The following is a 13820-nucleotide window of genomic DNA, read 5'->3' on the forward strand; positions in this document are numbered from 1 at the left end:
GATACGTTTCTCCACAGTGTGAGTACACTTAACACTACTGAATTGTACACCTAAAAATGGTTAAGAAGGCAAATCTTATGTTATGTGATTTTCTTACCACAATTAAAAAATGGCATGAGAGTTATCTGTTACTTGAAAGTTTGAAAGAACTCATTCATAAAAGCATCTGGAGATAATACTGCACACGTTTTCCCAATTCTTCATTGACTGTTGGTCTTTCAAGTCTTCCACTTAAGACAAATTTTGATTTCATTCACGTGTATAATTTTTTTTTTACTAGAAAATCATATATTTCATTGAGAAGCAAATTCATTAGCCTAGTTAGTTACATGTAAGGCTTTCTGTTGTACCCCTTGGTTCGTTTCTAATTTTTTGTATATTTTTTCCTCTTTGACTAGTTTATTGTTTTTTTCAAAGAATGACATGAATTTATCTACCAAATCTCCTATTTTCAAATTCAGCAATATCTGCTTCAATATGTCTTTCTTTCCTTCTGGCTTTCCTAGCATATTCTGTTATGCTTTTTTCTAATTGGAGTCAAATGTTTAATTCATATCTTTTGATTCCTTCTTATTAAATAATTAAAGCATTTAAGGTTCTAAATTTCTTTCTGTGTACAATTCGTAGACAGTCTCGAAGCTTTAATTTGTGACACTGCAGTAGCATTCATCTCTAAATAAAGACAAATGGCTACATACGTAGTTTTAATTTTCTTACATGCTTTCTTTCTTATATGTTCTAAGAAGTAACCTCCTATGATTAATTTGTTAATTTTAAAATTATATAATCTTTAAAATCATTAATCAAACTTTGGATAAATCTGTGCATTTATTCCTATCTTACTGAGTGTCAGGCACTATTCTGGGAGCTGAGGATACAAGTGTCAACAAGACAAAAGTTGCTGTTTTCAGAATATACGTTAGATATATAAGCTAGAAATAAACAGGACAATTCTAGCTAATGAATGACCGTGTTGTACACAGTAAAGGAGATGTGGTAGAGTGACGGGCTGGGCGTGTTTTAGATGGGGCTGTCAGGGAAGACCTCTGCTAACTGCCAGATCCCATGGGCTCATCTTGGTCCTTAGCCCAGAAAACCTCTCCTGAACCATTTGGTACCATTCACCTCCCCTTTTTTAAGACTGCTGCTTTCCTTGGTTTCTGTGACAAAGAGAGTGGTAACTTACCTTGTTACCACTGTCTCTTGGTTTCCTCCCACCTCTCAGACCTCCCCTTTCAGCCATTATTGTGGGCACATCTTCCCCTCCTGACAACCATCTGTCCTGGCAACCGGAAGCAGGGCTCAACTGCTGGCTCCCTCTGCTCTTGCTTGTATTCAGACCTCTGGCACAAGGTGACACTGGGGTGGCAGCTGAGGCCCAGGACACAATGTCTAAGTCAAGGCATTCTCACAAGGTGGAGGTTAGGGCACAGGCCCAGCTGGCTTCTAAGGACACTATTCCAAGGAAGGGCTGAGTGAAAACAAGGAAGGAAGTACCATGCTGACTGAAAGGCTCAACACAGTGCTAGAAAGCAAACATGGTCCCTACCTTTACATGACATGAGTGTACATAACATTCAGAGACACGACTCACAGAAGACAATAAGAAAACACTACAAAAAACCAGCCAAAAAAACCACATTCCAAGTTGTGGGAAACAGGCTATAAATGCCACTGGAGTTCAAAGAAGGAAGCCCTCAGAGTAAACTGACCAGTTTGAGAAGACACTGAAGGAGGCAGAACTTGAACCAAGCCCGAAGGAAAGCAGGATTAATCACCAAAGGACACGAAAGCCCATGGTTATTTGGTGCGACTTGGCTGGATTCTGGATCCAACAGGCACAATGAACGATTCTGGGCATATTCTGTAAGTGTAAGGCCCTGCTTCCAACCCCAAGTAGGCAAAGGTTAACAAACTATTCAACCCTGGAGGAAGGAGTGAAGACTTCTGTGAAGAGGATCAGAGTTCTCTTCCTCTTCTTTCACCTCAAGAAGTAGTTGGAAAACAAAAGTGGGAGGTTCAAACAAGAGTAGGAGGGACCTGATGGTGAGAGAGACTGTGAACTCTCTTTAGGTCCTGGCTCTACTCTGGGTCTTAGGGAAAATGAGTAGAAATTTGGAATGTTTCTTCTGGCTCTTGGGGCTCTCAGTTTCTCAGCTCAGAAGATCTGGGCAGACCAGAAAAGATATCTGGAGCTGGGGCCCAGTCAGTGATCGAGGATGTGAAGCTCTAGCTGGAAGTTGGATGGGGCAGAGGTGGGGTAGGCGGAAGCAAAGGCACCTCAACTCTAACATTTTCAAAGATATAAATAACAAGTACTTGAAGTATTGACAGCATCTTATAGCTCCGAGTTGCACATGGAGTTCATTCTGCCCTCATCTGAGGTAGGCATATTAGGCTGGTCCCATTTTATAGATTTAAAGAAGTCTGGGGTGCTGACTTGCTGGTGAATGAACAGCTGGACCCAGAAGCAAAGTCTTAAATGTTCAACCTGGCACTTCCTTTCAAGAGGAGAATGTTCCAGTGGTCCTGATCCAACAGGCCTTCTCTGTGTCCCAAGCAAAGCTCCTCACAAGAAGAAAGAGCCTTGCCTCTGAAGTTCCACTCTGGGCTCACAGGTTTGAAAGATTCTTGAATAAACCTGTCTCCAAATCCAGGTGGGGTTAACACACTGAAATATGGCAGAGATGGGTAGGAACAATACCAACTGACAGACTGTTTTCTAGGGATCGACACCTGGTCTGGTCCTAAAACTGGTCCCAAAGTCCATGCGAAACAGACCAAAGTTGCAGGATTCACTGAGTCTTCAAGTCAGTAAAGCTTTGCTCTTAGCCGTCTCCATTCCTGTTAATCCCCACATGAAAAATTTCTCCTTCTACTAGGGTAACTGAAACCCAGATGTGATCAACAGTCAAAGGCGATAGGCATTATGACTTTAAATTCTGGGGTGCCAAATGAAAGTTGAAACCCTTGCCTCTCAAGCAACAAATATCCACCATGACACGGGCCCCACTAGGGGATGCTTCTCCCGTGCTGCCTTTTAAGGTATCTGGTACCCAAGAGAGCATTATAAAGGCTTCAGTGGTTTCTTCTTCCTCTGGTGGCATTGAACTAGGAGTACCTGAGAGTAATCATCTGAAAAAACCCAGCCCAAGCCTGGCCCCCAGCAAAGCAGCTTCACCAGGCCCTGCACCTGGCCCAGGGCACTTGGGAGGGCCTGTGCCTCTGAAGCCAACTGGGATACAACCAGAAACTGCTTCTCTCTCCTCACTCAGCCCAGACCAGTAAGCATGGCACTTGTGTGGCCCGGGAGAGTGGAAAGGCGTTCAGCAGCCCAGAAGTCAGTCTCTTCACTGAGCAGTTGTTAGCCTTTCAATATCAGCATCTTTCCTTGGGTTTTGTGGTCTGAGTCCCTTTTATTCACAATATTCCTTTCCTCCTTTCCCTACACCTCTGGCTTCTTTTCTCTCACTGGCCTCCCAGTCTCTCTGCTTCCTTGCGGGCTGGCTTGATACCACGTCTCTTCCACAGAGGTGGGGTGAAGCGAGACACTGAAGCTGGCCTGTGCAAAGTGCCTCTGCTGTGGCTAGACAGGTGTGAGGAGGGCTTCTGCAGGCTGATTTCCTGCACCCGCCCAGCCACTCACTGAGACTTCCTGTGCACAGGTGCAGAGGCAAGACAACGTGGCCATTCGGTACACAGTAGGTGATCAATGTGGTTGCAATCTGTGATACAGTTCACTTTGGCTCAATGAACACTTGCTGAATGTCTATGATGCACAGAGACATGAGAGCTCACAATTCTTACGGATAAATGACTAGTGCAGAGGCTTTCAACCCTGGCTGCACTTGAGATGCCTAGCAGATTGAAAGAAAAACCAAAACCAAAACCAAGCCCAAGCAATGTCTGAGGTCCCATTCCAGAGATAGGGATTTCACTGGGGGGGGGGGGGGGGAGGCCGGGTACCAGCATTTTTTTTAAAAGCTCCCCAGCTATTTTAACGTGTAGCCAGGGGTAAGAGCTTTATGTGGCCATATGTAGAAAGTTTGGAATAAAGGTTACATTTAGATTTTAAGCAATACAAAGCTAATGCAGGTTTCTGAGCAAGAGGAAACATGAGGACGGTTGTAATGGGGGAAAATTCTCCGGACTGTAGTGGGCAAAACAGACTGGGGTCAAGAAATACTAAAAACAAAGAGACCCAAACAAAGCCTTAGTGCAATAGTTCAAGTAAGAGATAAAAAGGTCCTAAACTAGGCTGTAGCCTTAAGAATGGAAAGAAGGGGTGAGTTTCCTGGAAAGAGCAGGGCCAGGCAACTGTAGGACTTTTAAGGGCAAGACGGAGCAGTGCAGGCTGCAGCAGGGGAAGGAGAGCAGTGACTGGGAAGCACCCTTTGCCTTGCCCGGACCCACCTAGCCCCATGTTCCCACAGACTCCGAAAGTGCAGGAGAAAGAACTTCCGATGTCTTTGGAGTTAAGTCTATGAGAAGAACAAGGATACAGAGATCTGGTGCTTTCAGGGGCCAAGTTCACGGGCCACTAACCTAAGCAGTAAAGACTGAACATACTCAGGACAAAAAATTTAAAAACAAAACATTTGCAGATTTTTTTCCCCCAAAGAATTTTGATACAAAAAGAAATCATTCTCCTACCCAGGGCATTTACTCTCTAAACAATATCATTAATTTCCAGGCCACCTTAGAACACTAGGCTCAGCTCATAGAAAAAATACAGAATCAACTGCAGCTTCAGACATCTTCCTGGACGTCACCTAAGTCAGAAAAGAATAGCCAACACAATGAAATTAGTAGAGTGGGGTGGCATGGGAATACAATCCTTTATCTGGAGTGTAACCTGGCACTCCAAACAAAGGTGCCACTATCCTCAGCTGAAAGCTTTTAGGGCACAAGGAGGAAGTGAATGGGATGACCCACTTGAGAAAGCACCAAACAAACAGAGATGACTGCACATCCCTGGAAGACGGCAACGGGCAGAGAGAAAAGACTGAACAATTAAGAGTGAACCGGGACACACCTTCAATGCTGGTACATCTCAAATTCCACTCCCCTCTCACCTTTCTTCAAATAACCAGACCTTTTATTTAACCTGTTTAGACCATGTTGATCCAACATATCATTCTAGAGCACACACACACTATATATATATGTATATGTATATATATATATAAGTTAATTGTTATTTTATTGTAGAAGAAAAAATATCCTGAAATATTTGTTAAATAACAATAATTCCTGACAAAATCATTCATCAGGGTTTTCGAGCCTCACCACCTGGTCAGACATAGCGAGCTGTCTGTCTCTCAGCCTGGTAATAAGCTTCATTAATAGTGCCACAAACCACAGAAAAACCCAAAGATTTTCTAAATGGCTTCCGAATTTCTGCATAGATGCCCTTAATTAGTCCAAAGGTAAACAATAAACAAATAGGCAGAGAAATTAGAAGGATAGCTGAGAGAAAAAAATGTTAACAACTGGTGAATTTATAACAAAGGGTATATGAGTGCTCATTATAGCATTTTTTCAACTTAATTTTTTAGTTACAGGCAGACTGAAAAGTTGCTTCAGCATGATCGTGCTGTTTTCCAGACGTGCCTAAAAAACACATTCGAGTATTTCCTTTCAAACCAGAAATAGAAAATCAGTCCTCCCCCAGGTGATACTCACTTTCTATTCTGCCTAAACAAGCTTCCAGAGGTTTCTGGAAAGGTTAAATTAAGGGGCTACAGTACACTGATACGGTGTTATAGTTCTTGGCAGGTGTTTGACTCAAAAGCTCATCGAAGGTCTGTGATGGTCACTGCTCTGTCCACAACAGTCACATGGCTGCAGCTCTGCAGTAGGGAAAAAGGAAGAGAGGGAAAGTCCTGGAAAGTTCTGAAAAGTCATCTTTGAAAACTCCTTACTTACAATGCTCTCTGGCCAGTGGTTCCCAGGCTGGCAGCTAGACGGCTACTCAAATGGCAGTTATGGCAAAGGGTCTGGGACTTATTACTTCTACCAATCCAGACCTGTAGACTGAATCAATGTAGGCCCAAGTACCTTCATTTGTTTCTCAAATGTATGTATATTCTACAGTCATTCATAAAATATATATTTAAGATAATTGCTGAATTCATTGCAGTTTTTTGGGTAACTATGTCAACCAGATAGTAAAGCACACCCACTGTCACATGGGGAGTGCTCCCTTCTGACAGGCACACGGGGTCTTTATGACTGAAAGCCTGGGCATTTCGGGGGGGTTGTGCAGCCTGTTTCAATATCTTGGTACCTGCACACTTAATACATTCCAAGGCAGACTAACCTATTTGTGAACAGATCTGTCAAAAAGTTCTTTCTCACACTCAGCTGAAAACTCATTCCACAAGGTCTGAAGTTTTAGTTCTGAGAGTCACATGAAATACCGTTGATACCTTTTTATAAAACAATTCTTCCAATACTTACAGATTCTCAGATCCCCTCTGGGGTTCTCTCCTAAACAACCCAGTTCCTTCTATGTGACAAGGTTCTAAGTCCCTTTTCCATACTGGTTACTTTTCAGTGAATCCAAAAAAAATAATAATATTCCATGACCAGCATGGAGTGAAGCAATACTATCACATTAGATTCGAGGGGGAAAGTGAAATGTGCTTAATCTTACCACAGTTGTAACTTTATTCACAGAATACCACTTGGGGAAAAAACTTCCTAAGAAAGTCATAAAAATCCCTGTTACCTAAGCAAAATTCCAAAAGCAAATATACTTTACCTATCTTAAATAGCTTTTTTCCTTTGAATTCAGTCTCTTACTGAAGTGCAGGCTTAGCAACTGATGTAGATAAAGACGAAAACGCAACATTTAATAAGCAAGCCACTGAACGTGGTACTTTCTGTGATTCCTTCATTTAACCCTGTCAATAACCCTATGAAGTAGGTATTATTATTATATCTTCTCCATTTACAGATGAGAAAGCTGCGGTCCAGGAAGGCTAAGTAACTGGATCAGAGACACACAATCCTTAATAAGCAGAGCTAAGACGCAAACCCCTCCCTGTCCCACACTGCTCCCCCTGAACGTCTACTAGGGAGATGTGGAAAAATAAGTGACAAGGCTGATCTTCTACGAGGGTCAGAAAGGGCAACACGCCTCGTCAGCTCTGACTGCCCTCCCTGCTTGCAGCACAGCTCCGATTTCTTCTACGTAGATACCTACACAGAAGAGGGGCGGCTCCTTGCTGTGTGGATGAAAGCCTTTCTGGCGACAGGAAGAAATCTCTTCTAGTCCGTGGTCAGTAAGTCTAAAGAATCCAGTTCTGAAACAAGAAAAAGCAGGTCCAGAATCAAGCAAAAGCATCCCCTCAATCACACACACACAGCACAGGGCACAACTCATTGTGAGACAGCTTCACAAGTGCGCCAGCTCACACGCCTCTTCTCTGGGGAATGCATCAGAGTTAGAGAGCTCATCGCTTCCACCACGCTAGTTTTGCTGGGAGAATTCATAGTTAAAAAACAGGATTTAGAATAAAAAAGAAGTTAACTTTTGGACGTAGTTTATGGATTTTGGAATTCTCTAATCTGGAATCAATCTCTTGAAATTCCTACTGCTTCAAGTCAAACACTTCAAATTTCGTATGTCCCTTTCTCAGAAAAGCACCTCGGTCATTGCTTTGACACTCGGTAAACCAGTAGAGCAGGCTTATTAGGAATAGAGAGCTTCAGAGGAAGCCTTTGGAAAAAGCCAATCAATATGCCAATCTATATATTTTACGGAGAACAAGGTCTTAAGAATGGAGACCTTTTCCTGAGGCTTTTCCCCCACTATCTCCTTGTAAAACCCTGAAGCGCATCCTGTGTACTTACTCCTGGAACTTGGGGGAACAAACGATGGCTATCGACTCTGGCAGCATCATCTGGTAGGAGCAGTGAGTGTGCAGGTCAACACTAGAGAGGAAGGCAGTCTGTGTGGGATGAGTCTGGGAAGAGAAAAAAAGCCAGAGACCCCTTTAGTGAGAATACACAGCCAAGCCTAGTCCACGAAGGAAAGCAGAGCCAAATAATTCTCAGTAACTTGCCATAATCTCCTTAAATACAAAACCATTAGCAGCCCTGAGGAATAGATCTGAAGTTCCTAGTAAGTAATGAACTTCCTTCCCAGCATTGCAAACAAGTATAGCTTAACATGAGTCTGTGAAGAGACTCAGTTTCTAATTGACCACCAGGACTCATCTGGCTCCTCACAAGCTCTCTCTACACAATGTCCTACTGGGACAGACAGCACATGCTGCCCAGCACTTCAGCGTGGTAGACGTCAAGGGCTGCACATGCCACAGTCCGCTGAATGATTCTTCTTCCGGACATACATGTTAAAAGGTCAAGCATGAGTCTGGGGCTCAAAAGGCAAAAAAAGCCAAGGATATGAGAGAAAGACGGTGACTGGGATTTCAGTGGGGAGTTAAATCCACAAAGGACACTGTCTTATTTGGCAAAAGGACTAAGATATTGAAATTTGAGGGAAATCACCATCTAAATTCTTTAAAGTTTATCTTTAGTTTATGTACTTTCTTATATATGTTCTATGTCAAAGATAAAGGTTTTGAAAAAAAGTCAAAACAGAACACATATTTTCACACTAAACCATAAATCAGGCAAACTGTCTCTCAACCTGGCTATTCTTGAAGCCACCATCCCATCTCTTTCCTTTCCTCTAGGGCTAAACTCTTCAAAAAATTAGTGTATACTTCACTATCACGACAACCTCAATCTCCATTACTTCTATTACTTCTTAAACCCTTATAATCTACTCCCACCACTGCCTAAAAACCCCACTAAACTGAGTTCATCAATGATCTCATCAAATCCAACAGGCTCATCCAAGCCTTCATCATTCTGGAGCTCTCCGCAGCGTGGGACATAGTTAACATCCTGAAGTTTCTTCTTAAAATGTTCCTTCTCCTCTGGCTTCGGTACCTTAATGTTAGCCTCACGCTTCTCTTACATCTCTTTGCTTCATGACTGACTATTCCCTGTGCTCCGCTAGGTGGCCTGTCCTTCAAGCTGTCAGGGAATCTCTTCTTGTTCTCTGCTCTCCTCCAGTTCCTAGGCTTCTAAGGTCAGCTCTACACAGAGGTTTCCCAGTTCCCTTTCCCGCCTTGACCTTGTTCCCAAGTTTCAACTGCCTGATAGTTACCCCCACTGTCTGACCAGTATCTTAAATTCAACAGGCTCAGAACTGAAAACACCATTTGTCCCACTTTCAAGTAAGTTCTCCTACTGAAGCCTCTGTTTCTGCTTATGAGATGATCACTGCCTGAAATCTCTAAGTCATCGCCTTTAATCATCATCTTCTCTTACTCACTCCCCACATGCTCTTAAATCCTACATTTATCTCTTCCTTCCCAAATATGCTGCCATCACCCTAGCTCTCATCATTATGAGATGTTATTACCACACTAATCTCTTAAATGATCTCCCTGTCTCAACCTATGCACTAAAAAGCAGAACTATGCTGTCTGCCCACCCCAAACCCTCCAGAACACCGTTCCTAATGTATCATGTTAAAGCTTATCCTCTACTGTTTCCTGATAGGAACCACAAACCCCCGCAAGCTGGACCACTCAATGCTCCACGAACGCAGTCTGCCTAGTCCAATGCTGTACCCTCCATACGGAACTTCCCCTTGGCCCATCTTGTCAGAATTCTAGTAAATCGCCCCAGGTGTCATCCCTGCCTCCTCTGAATTCCACAGTGCTGTTTGCACCTCATGAGGCACTTGCCTCACGTGAAGAGCTATGACTTGTCTATCTGTCAATCTTCCTTGTGAGACTAACATCATATCTTACTCAAGTTTGTATCCACTGGCAGATAAATACAAGTTTTCTACCCCCATGTACTATAATGGAGGACACACAACAGAAGGCAAATATCTGTGAAAGGACACAGGGGCACGGGACAGCCTCACGGGTCAGTATTTCCCAAATTCTAACAGACAAGTACGTGCAGTCTTCTCAAATCCAGAAATGAGCTGACTTGTTTGAATGTAACCCTGTCACACAACATGAAAAACAACTTGGTCTATGAGAATGAGGGGTTGAAAAGGAATAGAAAGAAAAATTAAGAAGTAATCTTTAGAGTCGGGGAGAGTATAGCTCAAGTGGTAGGGCACTTGCCTAGCATACATGAGGTCCTGGGTTCAATCCCCAGTACCTCCTCTGAAAATAAATAAACAAATCTAATTACCTACCCCCCGCCAAAAAAAATTTTTTTAAAAAAGAAGTAATCTTTAGAGATGGAATTATGGTTTACCTGAATATTACCAGAAGACTGTATAAGATATACAGACACTTGAAAATCACCTATATTGGTGGCCCTTCTGATTTATATAAAGGTACATGCTGCTTTAAGAAAGACCAATGTAAACATCTGAATTAACTTCCTTGGCTCATTTAAAATGTTTTTATTTATATGCCTTTGAGGAACAGCATTCATATATAGTAAGGCGTAACTGCTACAGTCAATGTCCACATATGTTCTAGGCTAGCATCCTATCCTCATTCACGTTCACAGGGAAACTGGGACTTTAGGGAAACAAGTTCACTTTTATTACCTTTTTTTTAAAATTAAAAAGCCCTAAGTAGTTTCCAGAAATCAATACTGGAGTGCAAGCAGTTAAGTATGCTAGAGAAGTCAAGTCTGCATCCAGCAGAGGAAAAAACAGTCAGCTAAATAATCTAGCTACAACTCACTTGGCTCCAAGAGAAAAGCAAGCAGTGTGTTTATAACATCATGCGAGAAGAGGAGACGACCCCTCGGAGAGCCCGGAATTGCTTACATGAATCCAGCCCAGTGTGATGAGACCCTGCTGATCCTGTATGAGGAAAAGTTCCTCTTCGTTCTCCGTGTTGCAGTAATCGGACCCAGCACTTTGCTTGGGGATGAGAACGTGGGTAATGGTAAACTCATTCCTCATCTGTCAAATGAGAAAACAGCTCGTCACAGTCCCCTGGTGTTTAGGCAGCCCCGATCTGTCAGCATCTATACAAGGGAAAGCCCCTCCCCCGGTGTGCGTCTTCTTGGGAGGTGAGTCCTTCAAGTTAGCGGTTCACACCCCTGGCTGCCCACGCGCATTGCCTGGGGCGCTTGGCAAAGCCACAGATGCTCACAGCCCTGTGGGAATTTCCTGCTGCAGCCAAACAGGTCTACTCGTGGTTCTTGAGAAGCTCCGGGTACAGCACCATTTCTCTTCCTTTGTTATGTCTAAAGTAGTTTCCTTTTACTGTTTCTCTAAGCCCTTCCCAACCTTTAAGGTTCAGTTTAAGTCTATTCCACTTTATTCACTAATTTATTCAGCAGTTTAAATGGGTTCTTTAAGCAACTCCATGTAATGATCCTTCCTTCCTCATAATTTCTAGTGTTTGGTTTGGTTTTGTTTTTAGTAAGTCAGCATGCTGCTTAGCTCTTGGTGTGCATCTCCCATCCCTCCAAAGTGCTCGGGTACTTTCTGTGCACACGTGCTATGTGCCTTACATAGTTCACGTTCCCAGGTCCTATCATAAAGCTGATGCTCAAAAACTGATAGACAGGATCTTCCTACCAAGTTTAAAATTAGGCATTTCCTAATACTAATATTAAAATCATCATTCCAATTCAAGGGACTCTGAAAATCAATCAAATACAGGGTCACCAAATTCAAGGTGTCATTGCACTATGCTGTCCATGGCGCCTTTGGCAGAGGGATAGGCACAAAGGGTAACGGATCCTGGATATCTTCTCTGAGCATCACAGGCCGAGAGGGAAGAAACAGTGTCAGCTCAGGAAAGCTTTTTTTTTTTTTTTTTACCAGTTTTCCACAGAGAATTCCACAGGTCTCTACTCCCCGGGCAGTGTTGGCACTGGCCAGCTGGAGAAACTGGGGGCAGAGCTTCCCAGGTACCACCACGTGGCGCAGTCCATCGATTGTGGGGGCTGTGATGGAGAAAGAAGGAAAGTCTGAGCCCTGGGGCAGAGCCTCCCCAAGCAGACCTCCGAGCAATGCCAGATCACTGGGGTCCCCTCAACTGTAGGAAGTAAATGGCAAAAAAAGGGGGGCTGCAAAGTCTCTCCAACCTCTGGCCACAGCCATTGGGAGCACGCTATTTCAAGAACAGAAAAGAGGCTTTAATCATTCAAGTTAAGACAAGGGTAAACTACCACTTAAAAGAAGTTTCTGAGCTGTTCAGGAATAACAGTGAGAGACAATCCTGCCGAGTACATGGGGAGAACCTGAAGGCCAGGCTTCAGAGTCCCGCACCCCTCGCCCACTCTTACACTGTCCTTTCAGGTGGATCTTCTGTAAAGCTGAATTCCTTAAATGACTACTTGAAAGACAATTCCTAACAAAAAGATTTATTCTAATAACCAAGGCATACTCATCATTTTTCTCAGATAGCCGTTCACTGGTGAGAGGAGGAAAGACTCAACAGCCTTTTTATGGCTAGACTGAATTATCCCTGACTACATACAATATTTACCTTGAGTAAGCTCCTTTAGGATTAGGAATGTTTGCAGGGCAAGCACAAGTCAGTAGCTCTCTTTTATCTTTTAAAAGGCAGTTGTTGAATTACAAAGTAGTACTATAAATGTCAAATTTCCTTTACAGAAAGTCAACAGTGGTCTCTAGTTCACTGGACATTTCAAATCGCTGTATAACCCTTAAGAGCTGAGGGTCTGACTTTCAAGGATATTATTAGCTCTTCGGAAAATCGACCTGGCCCAGGTAAGTTATATGGCTTAAGCAAAGGCCACTATATGATACAGCTGTGATAGAACACAGCATGGTAATACTGATCGATGGATTTCTGTGACCAGAGCCTAATAAATGGGTCACGGAGGTAATTTTAGGCTGAATCCCCAAGAATGACACTCTGCTTGGCTGAAGCTGAGATGGAAGAGGACGTGAACAAATGGACTCACTACCTGCTGAGTTGCTCAGCGCTCCGGGTTTCAAGGACCTGTCCACTACCGGTGGCTTGGCAGGCCTTACAGTTGTATTACAGTCCGAAGGCTGTGTGGATATGACAGGCGCCGTGGGGAGGACATCGAGGGGGGGCTTCTCCAAGTCAGGTATCAGTGGGCCACCCAGGCCAGGGTCCACCTTGCCAAACTCCTGTACAATTTTCAGTCGTTCTTTCTCGAGCTCCTGGTTCCGGATCATCTCCTCAAAGGCATGGAACTGTTCCTGCTCCAACTGCTGCTGCTTCTGCTGTGCAACCCTCTGTTTTTCCTTCTCCAGCTCTTGCTGGATGGCTACGTTCCGGGCGAAGTCTTCCGCTTCCCTCTTCTACGAAGACGGAACAGGAGTTAGGCTAACACTTCACACTCAGGGGATTTCACACCTTAGGAGGACGAGGCTTTCCAGCAGGGAGATCTCCCCAAATGCACTTCTGCTGTAGCCTGATTTCCTGACACACAATTCATGCTTCCCTCAGTACCTCTACACCCACTCCTGCCTTTCTGAGAGTCACGGTAAACCTATTCTTCAAGGACAGTTATAATCCCCATCCTCTCAAGACACTTTCCAATGGCTCTAACTAATGCATTTTCTTCTCTACCAAAATCCCAATGCAACTTACTGTCTGCACCTCATAATCTGTGCCACACAATTTCATTCTCTAAGTGCGCCGCCTTGTATACATTCTGTTTCCCAAGTAAGGCTGTGAAATAGAATCAAATCCCAGCTTACACCTGCTCTGGTGGGGGTCTCTATTCAATTTTAATCCAAAATGAAGCCTCTGAAATTTTTCTGGTGGTTGGTACAATATAGAGTAGCATTTTAACAAGAAATA

General features: G+C 43.5%; 1 protein-coding gene across 7 annotated transcripts in view; it reads right to left on the minus strand.

Annotated features, from left to right (window-relative positions):
* Positions 1-13820, minus strand: part of STAMBP (STAM binding protein) — a 41401-nt gene that overhangs the window by 14972 nt on the left and 12609 nt on the right. For 3 of the 7 annotated variants that reach the window (XM_032497888.1, XM_006176126.3, XM_032497890.1), the window contains exons 5-10: positions 12952-13315; positions 11837-11961; positions 10829-10966; positions 7861-7973; positions 7211-7310; positions 5183-5852 (exon numbers count right to left, since the gene is read on the minus strand). In XM_032497888.1, coding sequence (XP_032353779.1) covers positions 5796-5852; positions 7211-7310; positions 7861-7973; positions 10829-10966; positions 11837-11961; positions 12952-13315 — 897 coding nt within the window. In that variant the 3' untranslated portion in view covers positions 5183-5795. Of the gene's footprint in view, positions 1-234; positions 1998-5180; positions 5853-7210; positions 7311-7860; positions 7974-10828; positions 10967-11836; positions 11962-12951; positions 13316-13820 lie in introns of those variants that run through there. The other 4 variants (XR_004326427.1, XR_004326429.1, XR_004326428.1 and 1 more) reach the window with 3 other exon arrangements.

This window comes from Camelus ferus, chromosome 15 (assembly GCF_009834535.1).
Source record: "Camelus ferus isolate YT-003-E chromosome 15, BCGSAC_Cfer_1.0, whole genome shotgun sequence".
Classification (NCBI taxonomy): Eukaryota; Metazoa; Chordata; class Mammalia; order Artiodactyla; family Camelidae; genus Camelus; species Camelus ferus.